This window comes from Molossus molossus, unplaced genomic scaffold (genome assembly GCF_014108415.1).
Source record: "Molossus molossus isolate mMolMol1 unplaced genomic scaffold, mMolMol1.p scaffold_m16_p_7, whole genome shotgun sequence".
NCBI lineage: Eukaryota > Metazoa > Chordata > Mammalia > Chiroptera > Molossidae > Molossus > Molossus molossus.
The window spans coordinates 43,543,254-43,562,386 of record NW_023425401.1 but is presented as its reverse complement, the minus strand read 5'-3'; the positions used below and the strand labels follow the sequence as shown (position 1 = coordinate 43,562,386).

The following is a 19,133-nucleotide window of genomic DNA, read 5'->3' as shown; positions in this document are numbered from 1 at the left end:
AAAATCTCTGAAGAGAGACAAGTGACAAAGGGTTCATGGAATGGTGAGAATGGTATTTAAAAAAAATTAATTCATCCCATACCCCTTTTCAAAAAGGAGAGAACTGTCAAATTAAATTTCTCCAGAAAGAATGCATTTGGCTCATTTTTCACCTAAAATCTGAAACATAAATATTTGCATAATGTTATTTTTAAAATACCATTCAAAACAAATGTAACTAAATTCCATGATGTCACTAGTTGGGAGAAATAGAAAAGGAACAAAAAGTTCAAAAGAATAAAAAAGGAAATGAAATGGGGTGAAAAAGAAAAGGAAGGAAAAAATATATATACACACACATATAGATTAGAAAACTGAGCAAGCAGTAAAAAGAGATGTTCAATATACTATGTTGCAAACAGTAGTGATAAACTGATCTTGTCACATTCTGACCTTTGAATTACTAAATAAATAATCAACCTAACCATAAAACTCAGCGATTTCTCTCTCAATGTAGCCCCAGCAGCCCACAAGAAATAAATATTTCCTGAAATGCAGAGACTACGGGGGGGGGGGGGGGGGGGGGATGGAATCTTTTAAAGACTTTAAAGGGACCTTAAGCTACATATTTTAAATGCCTATTTTATGGTAAGGAAAATAAAGACTAGAAAGCGTAAATGGCTTGCCCAACCCAATGAGGTATAGCCAAGAATGAAATGCAGATACAATTTCCCAGACCAGTTTTCCACAATGACAAATGGTCATTCTCTTCTCTCCTAAGCACTTTAATTTAGTAGACATCCTTCCTGTACTTCTTAAATCCCCTGGTACTCAGTCTTTAGTTACTAAACAGATGAAACCGAACTCCCTAACGTGGCAGTAACAGGCAAGTGTTATTTTCTGGTCCACCTCTGAGCTTCACCATTACAATTAGTACCTGAGAAGTCATAAACATACACACACTACACTGGAATTTAGTTTCTCATCAATTCCTTTCCTTCCATCCAATTCAAATAAAGGAAAAATTTTTATAATTCTGAAACACCTGTACCACCTGTAGCATGAAAGTAACACCCACAATTTAGATTGCTTGATATTGTTTTTTCTTACCTTTAAAAATGGTGAATCTTCCAACATGTCAAGGAACTCAGGGAAGTAATCTCCCACTTCTTCATCAACTGCTCCCACCAAGCTGATTTGTCGCATTGGGCCAGCTCTGTAAGTACCGTGAGAATACGTTCTTTTTACCTGAAGGATATGGAATGAATTAAAAGTTATGCGTAGGAGGGGAAGATGGTGGCCTTATAGGCAGACCTTCTTATACCTTTTCCCAGGGCCAGATTGGAAATAAAACCAAATTAGGGAACATTCACTCAGCATTACCAACTGAGATCCAGCTGAAGAAGAGACAAAGCAGGGAAGAACAGAAACCACAAGGAGTCTGGTAGGAGAAGGGAGATTCAGAGAGGGTCTGGCCTGCTTCCATGGGTTGCAGGCTGAGAAAGGAGAAATCTCTCAGCTGCAGGCCAGGGTTGGGGGGAGTGTTCCCTGAGAGGAGCAAAATCCACCCCCAGCTGGGGCCCCCAGACTTGAGCACTGGAGTCGAAAACAGCGACCCCAATAACATCCAGGCCCCATAACATCCAGCCGTGAAGGGTGACAAGACTTCTGGCCCTGAGGAGACAAGAGCTGGGTAGAGAGAGATAAAGCCGCAGGTTTTCTTTCTGTTTTTGTTTGTTTTTTAAAAAAAGAAAAAAACCCAGAGCACAGGATTTTCATTGACACCTACTACTTGAGGCTTCAGTGAAGAGAGGGGAGTGCGGACTGGAAGTGCCTGAGGAGAGGCTGAGGTGGGAAGTATTGGGGAAGGACATGGAAAGGTGTTCACTGTAACCCAAATCCAGTAATGCCTCCCCCAAACCAAAGTGGTCATTTCTCCTGAGAGGAGTTTACCCCTCCCAGAAGCCACAGCTCAGGTAAAGGAAAACACTCCGCCCTAGGGGATACAGCTTGCCCCACCCTCAGGAACACTGCCTCCTACACCCTGCACCTTAACCCTTGCAAAGGAGACAGCAGTAAGGGGCCAAGTCTACTGGTTTGAACAGGCTCAGAGACTATCAGTGACCAGCCTGGGGGCAGAGCCATCTGCCCCACTGCCCTGAAAACATGACTGGTGCTTTCTTCTGGGGAGATCTGATAGAAACCCAGTTTCCAGCTGATCCCACTGGACTGCATACGAGGATCTCTGCTGGGGCCAAGAGCAGGGAAATATTCTGGATCACTCTCAGAGGAGTAGCTAGAGCAATGGGGCCAAGAAACACACCCACCACATTCTTTGAAAACTGAACAGCACCTCCCCCTCAGAGAGACCCAGAGGTTTTATAACCTCAATTCTGCCTAAAGCCCTTTCAGAAATATACTTTTCATTGACTAAGATTGACAGCTGGTTGGCAGGCTAAGGTGGATAAAGACACAGCCCAGGGAACCTAGGGAAGTTTGCTGATCCAACCCTGGGTAGCTGCTTCCAACAAATTGGTTTTAGAGTGCAGCTTGGCCCCTCCCTCGAGCAGCCAAGTTCCCTGGATAGATTGAAGATGCAAACAGGTTGCTAAGAGTCAAGGAAGACAGTGTTTGATTAGCTAGCACCTAAGTAGAGCAGTATCAAAAAAAAGTTCTCAGGAGGCACTAAAACTGCTGAGACTACCAACTGTTTTCTTTATCTTTTTTATTATTTTGATATTATTTTAGTCTCTGTTTTCCTTCCCTTTCCTTACTCTACTCTAGTTTTTCTTCTTTCTCTTGCTTAAGTAATTTCCCTTTCCTTTGTGCTTTTCTGCTTTCTCCTCTATTTTTCTTTTCATAATTTTTTTCTTCCTCTTTTCTTAAATACCATTTCCATTCCCCTATTCTCTGCTCTTATTTTATTTCTTTTACCTCTGCCCTTTCATAATACTTTTTCTTCCCACTTTTTTCTCTCCTGATACTTTTTTCCCTTATCCTTGTTCTCTTCTCTCTTCCCTAGTCACTTTTTTATGGTTGTAGGGGTCTTTTGTACGTTTTTGCCGTATTGTGTTTAGTTCTGTTTTGTCAGCCCTGCACATCATCTTGCATGACGTGATTGGGATTAAGTCTCACAATCAGCCAGCCTGAGAGGAGATTATAGCCACAAACAGAAAAACAACATTCAAGACCCAATTATATCAGGAAAGCCCAAATAAATCACACAAGGGTCACTCCTAGACCACCCAGCTCAGGAGATCTAATATTGCATTACTGAGTCCCACAGCAGACTTACTACATTAAGGCCACGCCACGAAGACTGGGAGGCATAGCAGTTTGATCTAATACATAGAAACAAATACAAAGAGTCAGCAAAAATAGTGAGACAAAGAAACAACCCACAAATGAAAGAAAAGGAGAAAACTCCAGAAAAAGAGCTAAACGAAATGGAGAAAAGCAATTTATCAGAGAGAGTTCAAAGTATGGTTATAAGTATGCTCAAGGAACTTAATGAGAATTCCAAGAAACTTAATGGAAACTACAACGGCATGAAATAAGAAATAGAAAACATAAATAAGAGTCAGACAGACTTCCGGTAAAGATGGCGGCGTAGGTAAACGTGGTATCACGTCCTCCCACAACCACATCAAAGTTACAACTAAACTACACAACAACCATCATTCAAAACCGCCTGAAATCAAGCTGAATGGAAGTCCTACAACTACAAAATTAAAGAAGCAGCCACATCGAGACTGGTAGGAGGGGTGGAGGCGGACAAGCTGGTCCCACACCCATGTGTGGCAGATAAACATCAGGACACTTTGGCTGGGAGGGTCCTCCTTGAGGACTGAGGGGTCCCTGTCCCACACCAGGCGCCCAACTCAGGGGTTCCAGTGCCAGGAAGAGAATCCCCATAACTTCTGTCTGGAAAACCCAGCGGAAACAGGCTCAGGGAGGCTGAGACGGCTGGAGCCCCAGGAAGCTCCTCTTACAGGGCCCGCGCACGAATTCACTCGGACTTGCTCCCTCTAAGCTTAGAGGAGAGGCAGCTCCAGGGGCACCAGAGACATACAGGGAAGAACTGAGCTGTTTGGCATTGGAGAAAGGGCTGGAGAGGGGACTTTCTCCTGGACAGACGTGCTGTCAGAAGCCTTTGTTCCTTTGGTGAGCCCTTCCCTGGGGCAGCAGACAGCTGCCATATCTGGGACTCCAGCAACCTGGCTCACACTGGTGGCCCCGCCCTGTTGATTCCCTGAGGCCCTGCCCCACCCAACTTTCAGGCCCACCCAAACTGTTGCCAGTTGCTTAACCACAGGATTGGCCTGTCTTGGATCCTGCTTCAGATTTTCCTAAATTCTTTCAAACGAGCAGCATCTGGTCTCAGCTAGCCCCATAACCTTCCGTTAAGCAATATATAGAAACAAACACAGGGAGGAAGCCAAAATGAGGAGACAAAGAAACAGGTCCCAAATGAAAGAACAGAAAACATCTCCAGGAAAAGAACTAAGCAAAAAGGAGATAAGCAACCTAACAGATGCTGAGTTTGAAATACTACTTATAAAGATGCTCAATGAACTTAGTGAGAACCTCAGCAAACTTAGTGAGGACCTCAAGAGCATAAAAAAGGACCAGTCAGAAACAAAGGAGGCACTAACTGATATAAAGAATAATTTACATAGATTCAATAGCAGAGTAGGTAAAGCCAAGAAGCAGACCATCAATTTGGAATATAAGAAAGCAAAAAACACCCAATCAGAACAGCAAAAAGAAAAAAGAATCCAAAAAAATGAGGATAGTGTAAGGAGCCTCTGGGACAACTTCAGGCATGCCAACATTTGCACCTTGGGGGTGCCGGAAGGAGAAGAGCAAGAATAAGAAATTGAAAACCTGTTTGAAACAATAATGGCAGAAAATTTTCCTAACTTGGTGAAGGAAACAGACATACAAGTCCAGGAAGCACAGAGAGTCCCAAACAAGATGAACCCCAAGACACATCATCATCAAAATGCAAAAGGTTCAAGACAAAGAGAGAATCTTAAAAGCAGCAAGAGAAAAGCAGTTAGTTACATACAAGGGAGTTCCCATAAGACTGTCAGCTGATTTCTCAAAAGAAACTTTGCAGGCCAGAAGGGAGTGGCAAGAAATATTCAGAGTGATGAAAAGCAAGAACCTACAACCAAGATTACTCTATCCTGCAAAGCTGTCATTTAGAATCGATGGCCATATAAAGAGTTTCCCAGACAAGAAAAAGTTAAAGGAGTTTGTCACCACCAAACCGTTATTATATGAAATGTTGAAGGGTCTTTTTGAAGAAAAAGGTAAAATATATAAACAACCAAAATGGCAATGAATACATTTCTACCAACAATGGAACCTACAAACAAAATGAACAGGCAGAACAGAAACATTCTCATAGATACAGAGAACATTTTGTTGGTTGCCAGATGGGAGGGGGATCAGGGGAATGGGTGAAAAAGGTGAAGGGATTAAGAAGAACAAATTGGTTGCTAGACTGACAAACCTCAAAGGAAAGAAGGGTTTAGGGGGTGGGAAGAAATAAACCAAAGAACTTATATGTGTATATGCATAACCAATGGACACAGACAACAGTGTGGGAAAAGGCAGGAGGGGGGCAGGAGTGGGTTCAATGGGAGAAAAATAAGGAACATCTGTAATACATTAAACAATAAAGATTAAATAAATAAATAAATAAATAAATATCAGGCAGAAATGAAGAATAACATATATGACATCAAGAACACACCGGAAGCCTTGGCCAGTTTGGCTCAGCGGTTAGAGCGTCAGTCCACAGACCAGAGATCCCCGGGTTCAGTTTCTGCTAAGAGCATGTACCTCGGTTGAGGTTTGTCCCCAGCCCCGGTTGGGGTTTGTGGGTGGCAACCACTCGATGTGTCTCTCTCACATCAATGTTTCTCTCTCTTCCTCCCTCTCTCCCTCTATCTGAAGATAAATGCAAAAAAACATGTCCTCAGGTGAGGATTCAAAAAAACACACACCGAAAGCAATCAAAAGTAGACTGAATGAGGCAGAAGCCTGAATCAGTGATTTGAAAGACAAGGTAGAAAAAAGCACCCAATAAGCGCAGCAAAAAGAACAAAAAAAAAGCAGGAGTATAGTTTAAGAGAACTTTGAGGCAACATGAAATGTAAAACCATCCGCATCATAGGGGTACAAGAAGGAAAAGAAAGTGAGCAAGAAATAAAGAACCTGTTTAAAGAAAAAATGACAAAAAGTTCCCTAACCTGGTAAAGGAGAAAGTCACACAAGTTCAAGAAGCACAGAAAGTTCCAATCAAGATGAACCCAGAGAGACCCAGCATAATCAAAATGACAAACATTAAAGACAAAGAAAGAATCTTAAAGGCAGCAAGAGAAAAACAGAAAGTTACCTACAAGGAAGTATCCATTAGAATGTCAGCTAATTACTCAACAGAAACACTCCAGGCCAGAAGTGTTCGAAGTAATGAAAACCAAGGACCTGAACTCAAGACTACTCTACGCACCAAGGCTATCATTCAAAATTGAAGGTGAAATAAAGAGTTGCCCAGACAAAAAAAAAGAAAAGAAAAAGGCTAAAAGAGTTTATTACCACCAAACCAGCATTGTAGGAAATGTTAGAAAGAGTGCTTTTAAGAAGAAGAAATCAAGAGAGAGAAGAACATGGTTATAAAAAATAAACAAAATGAAAGGAGAAACATCTGTAACAAAAATTAATTAATAAAAAATAAATTGATTTAAAAATAAATAAATAAATAAACAAAATGGCAGTAAATAAATACCTATCAATAATAACTTTAGCCTGGCTGGTGTGGCTCAGTGGTTGAGTGTTGACCCATGCATCAAGAGGTCGCTGGTTCGATTCCCGGTTAGGGCACATGCCCAGGTTGTGAGCCAAATCCCCAGTGGAGGGCATGCAGGAGGCAGCCAGTTGATGTTCTCTCTCATCGATGTTTCTATTTCTCTCTCCCTCTCCCTTCCTCTCTCTAAAATCAATAAAGAAAAAAAATTTTTAGAAGAACAAAAACAAAAAATTATAACCTTAAATGTAAATGGAATAAATGCTCCAAACAAAAGACAGAGGGTAGCTGAATGGATAAGAAAACATGACCCATACATATGCTGTCTACATGAGACCCACCTCAGAACAAAAGACTTTCACAGACTGAAAGTGAATGGATGGAAAAATATATTCCATACGAATGGAACTATTACTGGGGTAGCAATACTCCTATCTGACAAAATCGACGTCAAAATAAAGGCCATAACAAGAGACAAGGAAGGGCATTACATAATGCTAAAAGGATCAATCCAACACGACGATAAACCCTTATCAACATATATTCACCCAATACAGAAATACCTAAGTATAGGAAAAACAAACAAACTGTTGGTGGACTTTAAAGGAGAGATCAATAGCAAAACAGTCATAGTAGGGAACTTTAACACCCTACTGACGTCACTGTATTATATCTTATAGACAAAAAATGAACAAAGAAACAGAGACCCTAAACGATGCACGAGATCATACAGATTTAATTGATATTTATAGAACATTTCACCCCAAGGCTGCAGAATATACATTCTCAAGTGCACATGGGTCATTCTCAAAGACAGACCACATGTTACAACACAGACTAAGCTTCTACAAGTTCAAGAAGACTGAAATCATATAAAGTATCTTCTCGGATCACAATGTCATGAAACTAGAAATTAAGTACAATAAAAACACTCAAAAACATTCGAACAGGGGGAAAAAAAATGGCAGCAGAGTGAATGGAAACTACACTGACCATCTCCCAGGACCAAATTGGAATTAGAACTAAAATAAAGAAATCTTCTGAAATAACCAACTGAAGACCAGCTGGAGAGAATCCTTATGACCTGGGAGGTAAAGAAGAGCCCAAATTGAGACTAGTAGGAGGTGTGGAGGCATGAGAGGGCTGGCTGGGCTCCCACTGGCAGCACCTGAGGGCTGTCTTAGCTGTGAGACATTCCCTCTGAGAAATCTGGGGTTTAAACCCCAAGCCAGCTCCCCAGCACAGAGTGTCAGAACAGGAAAAGGCACCCATGTTAACATCTGGCTGTGAAAAACACCAGAGCAGAAGTTCTCTCTGGTAGATAAAGTCACTGGGAATACAGGCACATGCCTGAAGGGGGCCAGCACACTGAATCACAGCTACAGCCATTCACTTTGGGCTCCAGCAGAGAGGGCAGACTGGACTGGAGTTGCATGAGGAGAGTTAGGGGTTCATGGCACTGGGGAGAGAGTTGGGATGGAGGTCATCAGGTGCCCTATGCTGAGTCATTCCCATCCTATAGAAACCATTTTTCTTAGGAAGCCTTTTCCCATAAGGGCAGCTTTAGCCTGGGGTGGTGGGAGGTGGGAAGCAACTGCCCTACTCATTGGAATTTAACCCTGCCCGGCTGGGAAGAGTCCGTGCCTAGCAGGTGAAACATGTTTCTAGGCACTTTGAGCCTTGGGCCCAGTTCGCGGTCTATTGGTATCGAGGTTCTGGGGTCAGAGCTGTCAAGGCTGCTGCCTGGGCCCCTGTGATGAGTTATTAATCCATACTTCAGAAACCATTTTCTTTAGGCAGAGTTTTCCTCTCAAAGAAGCTTTAGCCTGGAAGGGAAACAGTTGCCTCACCCACTAGAAATCCTCTTACCCTGTCCACCTGGGGGAGAATTCATTCAGCTGAGGTCTACAACATGAGGCTCATTAAGTGACTGAGACTAACAATTAGTCTGCAGGTGAAGGATATGGGATACTTGAATCTTTCCCTGGCCTGTGACTCTACCCCAGAGATTAAGACCAGACACTGGTGTTCAGGTTGATCCCGTCCATACACATCCAAACCCACCAGAGAGAGCCACAATCTGTGGAACATCGATAGGCACAGGGAGATTTCGGCAGGCTCCAAACCCTGCTGAGAAAGCCAAAATGGCAAAACAAAGAAACAAATCTCAAATAAAAGAACAAGAGAATTCAATTCTCCAGAAAAAGGGCTAAATGAAAGGGAGATAAGCAAGTTACAGATAATAGTGTTCAGAGTCACGATTAGGAGGATGCTCAACAGCATGACAAAAAATATGGAAACAATGAAAAATGACGAATCAGAAATCAAGAATGACATAACAGAAATAAAGACCACATTGGAAGGAATAACCAGCAGATAGAGGAAGCTGAGGATCAAATCAACACATTAGAAAACATAACCAGAAATGAAAGAGAAGTAACAACTGACACCACAGAAACATACAGAATTGTTACACATACTATGAACATTTATATACCAACAAATTGGACAGCCTGGGTAAAATGGACAAATTCCTAAACTCACACTATCTCCCAAAACAGCCAGGAAAAGTCAGAAAACTTGAACAGATCAATAACAACTAAGGAAATTGAAGCTGTAATCAATAAACTCCCAGCAAACAAAAGCTCAGATCTGGACAGCTTCACAGAGGAGTTTTACCAAACATTCAAAGAACTAACACCTAATTCTCCTCAAACTATTTAAAAAAACTCAAGAAGAGGAAGAAAGACTTCCAAGCCCTTTTCATGAGGCCAGCATAATCCTAATTCCAAAACCAGACAAAGAAACTACAAAGAAAGAAAATTACAAACCAATATCCCTGATAAACATAAATGCCAAATTCCTCAACTAAATAACAGCAAATCAGATCCAGCAATATATTTAAAAAATTATTCAGCATGACTGAGTGGGATTCAGCCCAGAGATGCAAGGCTGGTAGAATATTCCCAAATCAATGAATGTGATATACCACATAAACAAAATGAAAGATAAAAACCATATATGATCCTATCAATAGACGTTGAAAAAGCATTTGACAAAATCCAGCACCCATTTCTGATAAAAACATTAGGCAATGTGGGAATAGGGGGTTCATATCTCAACATAATAAAGGCCATATATGAAAAACCTACAGCCAACATCATAACCAATGGGCAAAAACTAAAAATTTCCCTTAAGAACAGGAACAAGACAGGATATCCACTTTCACCACTCTTATTTAATATAGTATTGGAAGTATTAGCCACAGTGATTAGACAAGGAGAAAAAAGAAAAGGCATCCAAATTGGAAAGAAGGAAGTGAAACTGCCATTGTTTGCAGATAACATGATATTATATATAGAAAACCCAGAAGTCTCCATCAAAAATCTACTAAATTTAATAAATGAATTCAGCAAAGAAGCAGGATACAAAATTAACATCCAGAAATTGATGGCATTTTTATACGCCAATGATGAACTCACAGAAAGAGAAACTAAAAAAAAAAATCCCATTTACCATTGCAACAAAAAAAATTAAGATACCTAGGAATATACATAACCAAGGAGGTAAGAGACCTGTTCTCGGAAAACTACAAAACATCAAAAAAAGAAACAGAGGAAGAGATAATAAAGTGGAAGCATATACATGTTCATTGACTGGAAGAATCAATATGATTAAAATGTCCATACTACCCAAACCAATCTATAGATTCAATGTAATCCTTAGTAAAATACCAACGACATAATTTACAGATCTAGAACTCCAAAAGTTTATATGAAACCAAAAGAGGCCCCAAATAGCCACAGCAATCTTGAAAAAGAAGAAAAAAGTTGGAGGGTTCAGATTATACTACAAAGCCACTGTAATCAAAACAGCCTGGTACTGGCACAAGAACAGGCATATAAACCAATTGAATAAAACAGAGAACCCAGAAATCAACCCAAGACATTATGCACAATTAATATTTGTAAAAGAAGGCAAGAGCATGCAATGGAGTACAGACAGTCTCTTCAATGTATGGTGTAGGGAAAATTAGATAGGTACATGCAAAAAAAATGAAACTAGACCACCAACTTACACCATACACAAGAATAAACTCAAAATGGATAAAAGACTTAATTGTAACTCATGAAACCATAAAAACAGTGTAAGAAAATGTAGGAAAAATTTCAGACACACATAGAATTTTCACCAATACACCGCCTGGGGCAAGAGAAACAAAGGAAATAATTAATAAATGGAACTAAATCAAAATAAAGTTTCTGAACAGCAAAAGAAATCAGCATCAAAATGAAAAGGGAACACACTGTATGGAGAACACATTTGCCAACGATATATCGAATAAGGGATTAATATCCAAAATACATGAAGTTCTTACACAACTCAACAAAAGGAAGATAAACAATCTAATTAAAAAACGGGCAGAGGACCTGAATAGACACTTCTCCAAAAAGGACATACAAGTGGCCAAGAGACATATGAAAAAATGTTCAACATCACTAATCATCAGAGAGATGCAAATTAAAACGACTATGAGGAATCACCTCACACCTGCCAGAATCACTACCATCCACAAATCATCAAACAAGTGCTGGCAAGGGTGTAAAGAAAGGGGACTCTAGTACACTGCTGGTGGGAATGCAGACTGGAGTAGCCATTATAAAAAACAATATGGTGTTTCCTCAGAAAATTAAAAATTGAACTACCATTTGACCCAGTGATCCCACTTCTAGGGATATATCCTAAGAAGCCTGAAACAACAATCAGAAAGAATATATGCGCCCCTATGTTCATAGCAGTGCTATTTATAATAGCTAAGATCTAGAAACAACCCAAGTACTTTCAGTAGATGAGTGGATAAAAACACGGTGGTACATTTATACAATGAAATACTATGCAGCTATAAAAAAAAAAATCTCAAAGGGATCTGGAGAGTATTATTCTAGGTAAAATAAGCCAGTCAGAGAAAGAAAAGTATTACATCTCACTTATTTGTGGAATATAATGAACAAAATAAGCTGACAAACAAAATAGATGCAGAGACATGGAAAAGGGGAACAGACTGAAAAACCTCAGAGGAAATGGGAGTGGGGTAGAAAGGCTGGAAGAGATACAGTCGGCCCTCATTTGGCACCACTTCGCGCTTCGACTTTCATGGCTTCACCCTATCGCGGTTTTTTCAGATATAGTATAGTACAGTATAGTATTTGAATAAACGACGATAGAGTGTAGTGGTGAAAGTGTCGAAGCACAAAGAGGGTGGACTGTGAACCAAAGAACTTATATGCATAACCAAAGGACACAGACAACAGTGCAGTGGTTGAGGAGCATGGGAGCAGGGAGGAGGTTGTTAATGAGGGAAAAAGGGAGAGACATCTGGAATACTTTTAACAATGAAGAAAAAAAAGTTATACATAAGATAATGTTTGTTCTCACTGTGTAAAAACACTAAATTATACTGTCAAAAAATATCAGAACATAATGTGAGTCAAGCAAAACAAAACACATTTACAAACAGTAAAAAGATAAGTTATTAAAAAAAAAATCTGCACTAAATCAAGCAATTTACCTTCCCTTGCTATGCCTACACATAGCTTAAGAAAACAGTTGAGACAAACAGCCTAATTCTAGACAACTGACCATAACTTCTTGTAATACATGAATTCATTATTTGATCAATGATGCCACTGTAATTATATTCAAAAGTTCATATACCTAGATTTTTCTAAATGGTTCAGAATTTTCAAAAGTACACTGTGAAAATATTCCATTTAATCATCACCAGTGGTTGATTTGTCTAAAGGCCACCGAGAATGATCTTCTCTTCTAGATCTTACCATATTAATTAGGATCCAGTTTACATTTGTAATTCTGATGAAAAACTACTAGAGAGTAAGAATCAGGAGGTTGTCCCAAATCTACCTTTGCTATCTACTGGCAATGCGATCTTCAGAAATCACTTAAATTCCATGAGTTTTAGTTTCATTAACTGGAACAATTTACCTCAGATTGCTGAAGAAAACTTAATATATAAAGTCCCCTGCACAGTGCTAGCAAATGGGTATTATTACCAACCAAAAGAAAACAGCCTATACCTCAAGAATCATTGGTACCTGAATTTTCACAAGTACATTTAAATCTTGAAAACAAACCTATGCCTTTTTGTATAATAACACTAGTAAGCAAGTCTTCTTTAAGTAAAACAACCTCCTTACATAAATAAACGTTAAGCTAAATCTTAATTATGTTTTTCTCTGGATTGGCCTTTGTGGTCACTACATTTAGGGAGATAAAATTGTCTCAGTTTGTCTGGGTCTATCCCAGTTTTTAAAAAAATAAAAAATAAAACAAGCCCTGGCAGTTTGGCTCAGCGGTTGGAGCGTTGGCCCATGGACCAGAGTCCCGGGTTCGGTTCCCCCTAAGGGCACCTACCATGGTTGCAGTTTGTCCCGGCCTCTCTCACATGATGTTTTTCTCTTCCTCCCTCTCTCCTTCCCACTCTATCTGAAGATAAATGCAAAAACGTGTCCTCAGGTGAGGATTAAAAACAAACATAGGTAAATTCCATTATAAAGTATTCTTTTCTTTTTTTAAATCCTCACCGGAGGACATTTTTCCATTTTTTGTTCAGATAGAGTGGGAGGGAGGGAGAGAGAGAAACATCTCCGTGAAAGAGACACATTGAGTGGTTGGTTGCCACTCGCACGACCCAACCTGGGCCAGGGACAAACTGCAACCGAGGTAAGTGCCCTTACTGGTAACCGAAGCCAGGTCTCTCTGGACCGCAGGCTGACGTTCCAACTGCTGAGCCAAACTAGCCAGGGCTAAAGTATTGTCTTTTAAAAACTATGAATATTTAGCTGTCATGTTTAAAACAAAATAGCAATTTTCTTCTAAAATATTTCTTCTCTAAACATTCAAGATACTACCCTGATAATCTAATAGAATGTCTACAGCCCTACGACCCTGAATGTGCTCAATCTCGTCTGATTTTGTAAGCTAAGCAAGATCGGGCCTGGTTAGTACTTCATGACCCAATAGGACGAATATATTTAAACTTAAAACTAAATTTAAATATACATTATAATATAACTTTTAATTATATACAATTTAACACTTTCTATTTTAATAACCTAATACTTCAAACATATTAAATCAGTTAGAACCAACTATTTAATATTTTAAATACGGCAAGTTAAATAAAACAATGCACCCAAATTCAAAAAGTATATACCTTGTAATGAAATATATAGATGGCACCTAAGCTGCTAATACAAAATATAAAAATATAATCCACACACTTCACACAGAAAATAAATGCTTTTTGATTTATGTGACAACTATTTTACTGCAATACTATATATACAGCAAATACCAATTTCCCTATTAAATAGAATAAAAGTAAATCTACAATATCATAAGAGGGAAAAAAAAACCTTCTCCCTGGTTTTTTTGGCTCAGCGGTGAGTGTTGGCCTGAGGACAGAAGGGTCAAGAGTTTGATTCCTGATCAAGGGCACATAGCTGGGTTGCAGGTTCAATGGTATGGGAGGCCAACAAAATGATGTTTTTTTCTCACATCGATATTTCTCTCCCTCTCTTCCTCCCTTCCACTCTATCTAAAAATCAATGAAAAAATATCCTTGAGTAAGGATTAACCAAACACAAAACAAAACAAAAAAACCCTCAATTCTCCAAAACTGATCTATACAACATTTAAATTCAAGGGCAGTGGGGTGGGGAGAGGAAACAAGTAAGGTTTCTAAAGAATCAAAATAAATACCACAAAGACCATGATTCTTAAAAGGGTACTCCTATTACATATATATGTTTCTACATTAGGCATTATTCTAACTAATCTTTAAAATAATAAAGAATAAAAACTCACAAATTTAGGAGGAGAGGGGCAAGAGGCAAGCACAGTTACAGCACCCCTACGACATCAGTATTATAACATCATACTGACAAACCTAGACTGAAAATAAAGAAATTAAGCTGCATATGCTCAGTAAAAAGGCTATCTTCATTAAAATCTTGGTATTTAAAATTATATTCTTGTATTATCTAGAAAACCTCACATACTGATTAACCTGGACATGAGATTACTATATTTGTTTCTGTTCACTTCAGTAAACATTAATCTACCCATCCGTTTTCTGATGCAGTTGAAAAATTAACCTGAAAATATCAAAACATGTCACTGCTTTAAAATGTATCCTATATGCTTCCTGAGAAATGTAATTATACATCTATAACTGTAACATACGTATATATCTATATGTATAGTTATATACATATGTACTCCAATACTCTCAAAAGATGACACAATAAAAGATAGGAATGATATTTATATATTTGCAAATGCTTAATTTAGTAAGTTTATATTTGATCAGTGCCTTTTTGAATAGATGTAATATTTAAACATTTTTTTAAATTAATTTATTTTTTTTAAAGAGAGAGAAAAACACTGATTTGTTGTTCCACTTACTTATCCATTCATTGGTTGATTCTTGTATGTGCCCTGACTGGAGATCGAACCCACAACCTTGGTATAATTGGGATGATGCTTGAACCAACTGAGCTATCAGGCCAGGGCCTTTGAATAGATAGAAGTTTTAATCTAAATCTCCCTACCATCCCTGTATCCACCCCCACTCCCACCCCCAAAACCTACTACCATTATAGCTGCTTTTTACTTTTCCCCTCAGATTTTTTCTACAAATGTTATAAAGGAAAAGAAAAAAAGCAGGAAATAAAAGACTTCTTACACCCACTGCCAGTAAGTGTCAACAACAAAATCTCAGAAGTTTTAGTTACCAGGAAATAAATTGTTTAATTAAAGTATGTTTAAACTAAAATCCTATTCATTATTCTTCATATAAAGTAATCTTTTAAATAAACTTATGGCCCTGGCCAGTTTGGCTCAGTGGTTAGAGCGTCGGCCTGCGGTCCGGAGAGACCCGGGTTCGGTTCCCGCTAAGGGCACGTACTTCGGTTGCAGTTTGTCCCCGGCCCTGGTTGGTCGTGCGGGTGGCAGCCACTCGATGTGTCCCTTCACGTCAATGTTTCTCTCTCTCTCTCCTTTCCTCTCTCTCCCTCCCACTCTATCTGTACAAAAAAATATCCTCGGGTGAGGATTAAAAAAAAAACAAAAAAACTTATGCCCTGGCTGGTTTGGCTTAGCGGTTAGAGGGTTGGCCGGCGTACCTTGGTTGCAGTTTGTCCCCGGCACTGGTTGGAGTCATGTGGGTGGCAACCAGTCCATGTGTATCTCTCGCATCAATGTTTCTCTCTCTCTCTTCCTCCCTCTCGCCCTCCTGCTCTATCTAAAGATAAATGTAAAAATGTTCTTTTTTTTTACATTTATTAAAAAGGTGAGGATAAAAAAAACTTATGATTCTGAGGTTGGCTTGCTTAAAACAGAAAAAAGTAGCCTTACTGACGGGAAATACATTGCCAAATATGAATCTCTAAAACGTAATACTGCTTTTTAAAATTTTACTTATAAAAATTTCTGCAACAAGGGAAGCAGCAAATATGGTAATAAATAATTCAAAAAACCATGAGAATAACTCACTTGAAACAACTTGCTGTTTCCCAAAATGTTCCCTAATGTGTCAGTCCCTGAAAAGAGGATACTATGGTCCAATAAGTTTGAGAATCACTTCCTGTTTAGGAAGTTCACCACACACATTGGCTACTTAAAGTTTCTGAGAAGTACCACAGTAAATAAGCATAACTTATTTTGTCCAGCATTACACAAACTATTTTGACTTCAAAACCTGTTTTTCTTACAGTTGTTTTAGTGTACCTAGGCATACCCAATATATTAAAAGTTACAAAGGATATTTTAATAGTGATCCAAAATCAGCCATTCAATATTGATAACTCCCTTTCAAGATAGATGTTTCTAGCTAGTATCAGCATCAATCTGAAAAAAACAAAAATAGGACAGTAATTTATTAGTCAAAAATTTAAGTGGGGGTGGGCAGACGATGCTGTTGATTCAATTCTTCTGGCTGGTTTCATAGTGGTCAGTGAGGGTAAGGTGAGGGGAGGAAGATGAGAGAGGGTAGTTCTTCCTCCAAAAAACAGAATCAGCTCCATTACCTTCTCACTGAGGCAATCCAAACATCTAACATAAATGAGTGTGCCACAAGGGGGAGCCATTCCTGGCATATCTTTTCAAATAAAACCAAGTAATAATATTAATCAACATTTTATTTTTTTAAATATCCACAAAACTTACACTAAAATAACAAAAATGGTATTACTCGTTTTAAAATCAGTACAGGGAGGGGGAAGAGGGTGTCAATGTGGGAAAAAGGAGAAACATCTGTAACAAAAGTAAATAAAATTAAGAAAATAATAAATCAGTACAAAAAAGCAAAAAGGCTCTCTTATTCAATTATATTGTCCGGTACCTGCCATAATATTTTGTATAGATCAGTTCACAAGCATTCAAGGATGTGACAGGCATAATTAGTGAGAATTAAAATTTAGTACAAAGGCAGGCAATGGCTCAAAGACAACATATCAAATCATCTTTATTGGCCTACCAAGTGAATGACCCCAGCATGAAGTCAACAAATGTTCCTTTTCTCTCCTCATTCTATAGAAGACAAGTCTAACAGATCAGATCAGGCTTAATAACTGTTTCACTATTAAAATATTAGCCATTTAATCATGAGTTAACACCCTGACTTAAGTTATTTTATACAAACAACTTAGAATCAGGATAAAATATAAAACAAGATGTAGAGGTTAGGGATGGGAAATGGGAAATTAGAAGGGAACTGCTTCAGATTTCATTTTCTCACAGGTCTTACTACAGGGTTCAGACTGTGTGCTGATTATATATCGAATGACAAGATAGAAATATCATGTATTCCTTAACAGAAAAAATTCCCATCTTACTTGCCTTTTTGTCTCCCTACCATCAAAGAAATAGGAGAACAATGTCCAAATGAATATTTGAACAAAATAAAGATGGCAGAAAAACTAGGATAGACGTGCAAGATTGCAAAATTCCTGGCCAAATATTATTTCCAAGTATATATGCTCACCTCTGAGTAATATGACTGTGCCACTCCAATCATTAAGAAGTGACTATGGCCCAGCCAGTGTGCCTCAGTGGATTGAGCGTCATCTCATGGACTGAGAGGTCCCGGATCATTTCCCGGTCAGGGCACATGGCCAGGTTTCGGGCTCGATCCCCAATGAGGGGTGTCCAGGTGGCAGCCAATTGATGTTTCTCTCTCACATTGATATTTCTCTCTCACATTGATATTTCTCTCTCACACTGATATTTCTCCCTCTTCCTTCCTGTCTCTCTAAACTCAATGAAGAAAAGAAATTTTTAAATAAAATTTTAAAAAATAAAAAAGTGACTCTGGGCCTGGCCGGTGTTGCTCAGTGGTTAGAGCGTCAAATTTACACTGAAGTGTTGAGAGCTTGATTCCTGGGCACATACCTGGATTGCAGGTTCATTCCTGGCTGTGTTTGGGGCGTGTGTGGCATACAACCAATCGATGTGTCTCTTTTCACACTGATGTTTCTCTTCCCCCTCCCTGCCCCATTCCACTCTAACAACAGTAAGTCAAAAAAATACCCTAGAGTGAGGATTAACAAAAACAAACAAACAAAAAACAGAATTGACTCTGGCCCTGGCTGGTGCGACTGTTGATTAGGTACCATCCAGTGCACTGAAAGGTTGCTGGTTCAATTCCTGGTCAGAGCACATGCTTGGGCTGAGGGCTCGACCCCAGGTAGAGGGCATGCAAGAAGCAGCTGAAAGATGTTCTGCTCACGTCAATGTTTTCCCCTCTCTCCCTCCCTTCCACGCTCTCTAAAAAACTCAATGGAAATAATATCCTCAAGTGAGAATTACCAAAACAAATTTTAAAAATCAATAAAAACATTTTAAAAAGAAGAAGTGGCTCTGGTTTTGGCCATGTGACTCCTATGGCCAATGAGACATTAATTAGCAAACACAACAAAAGCAGAAGCTTGAGCACCGGGGATTGCCCTCTTTTCTGCTCTATGGAAACATGTAACTACTACCATGTGTATGAGCCCAGGCTAATCTGCTATATAATGAGAGAAACCTGATCATCACCCCAGCTGACACTGCACCATATAAGTGAGGTCTCCTGAGACAAATTTGATCTGCCAACCACCAGACATGTGAATGAAGCCATCAAGCACCAGCAGAGCTGACAAAGGCAAAAGAATCTGAGGAAATAACTTCAAACCACTAAGCTTTGAGGGCTTTTGTTTACTGCAATAGAAGAAGTGATATAGATAGGTTACAAACTTTCAGCAAAAAATCATGTATG

The 19,133-nt window shown here is 39.1% G+C and overlaps 1 protein-coding gene across 1 annotated transcript in view; it reads right to left on the bottom strand.

Annotated features, from left to right (window-relative positions):
* The window catches only part of RSBN1L (round spermatid basic protein 1 like), an 89,429-nt gene that overhangs the window by 14,796 nt on the left and 55,500 nt on the right, over positions 1 to 19,133 (bottom strand). The window contains exon 4 of the mRNA XM_036246921.1: positions 1,090 to 1,227. Within this exon, the coding sequence (XP_036102814.1) occupies positions 1,090 to 1,227 (138 nt within the window). The remainder of the gene's footprint in view (positions 1 to 1,089; positions 1,228 to 19,133) is intronic.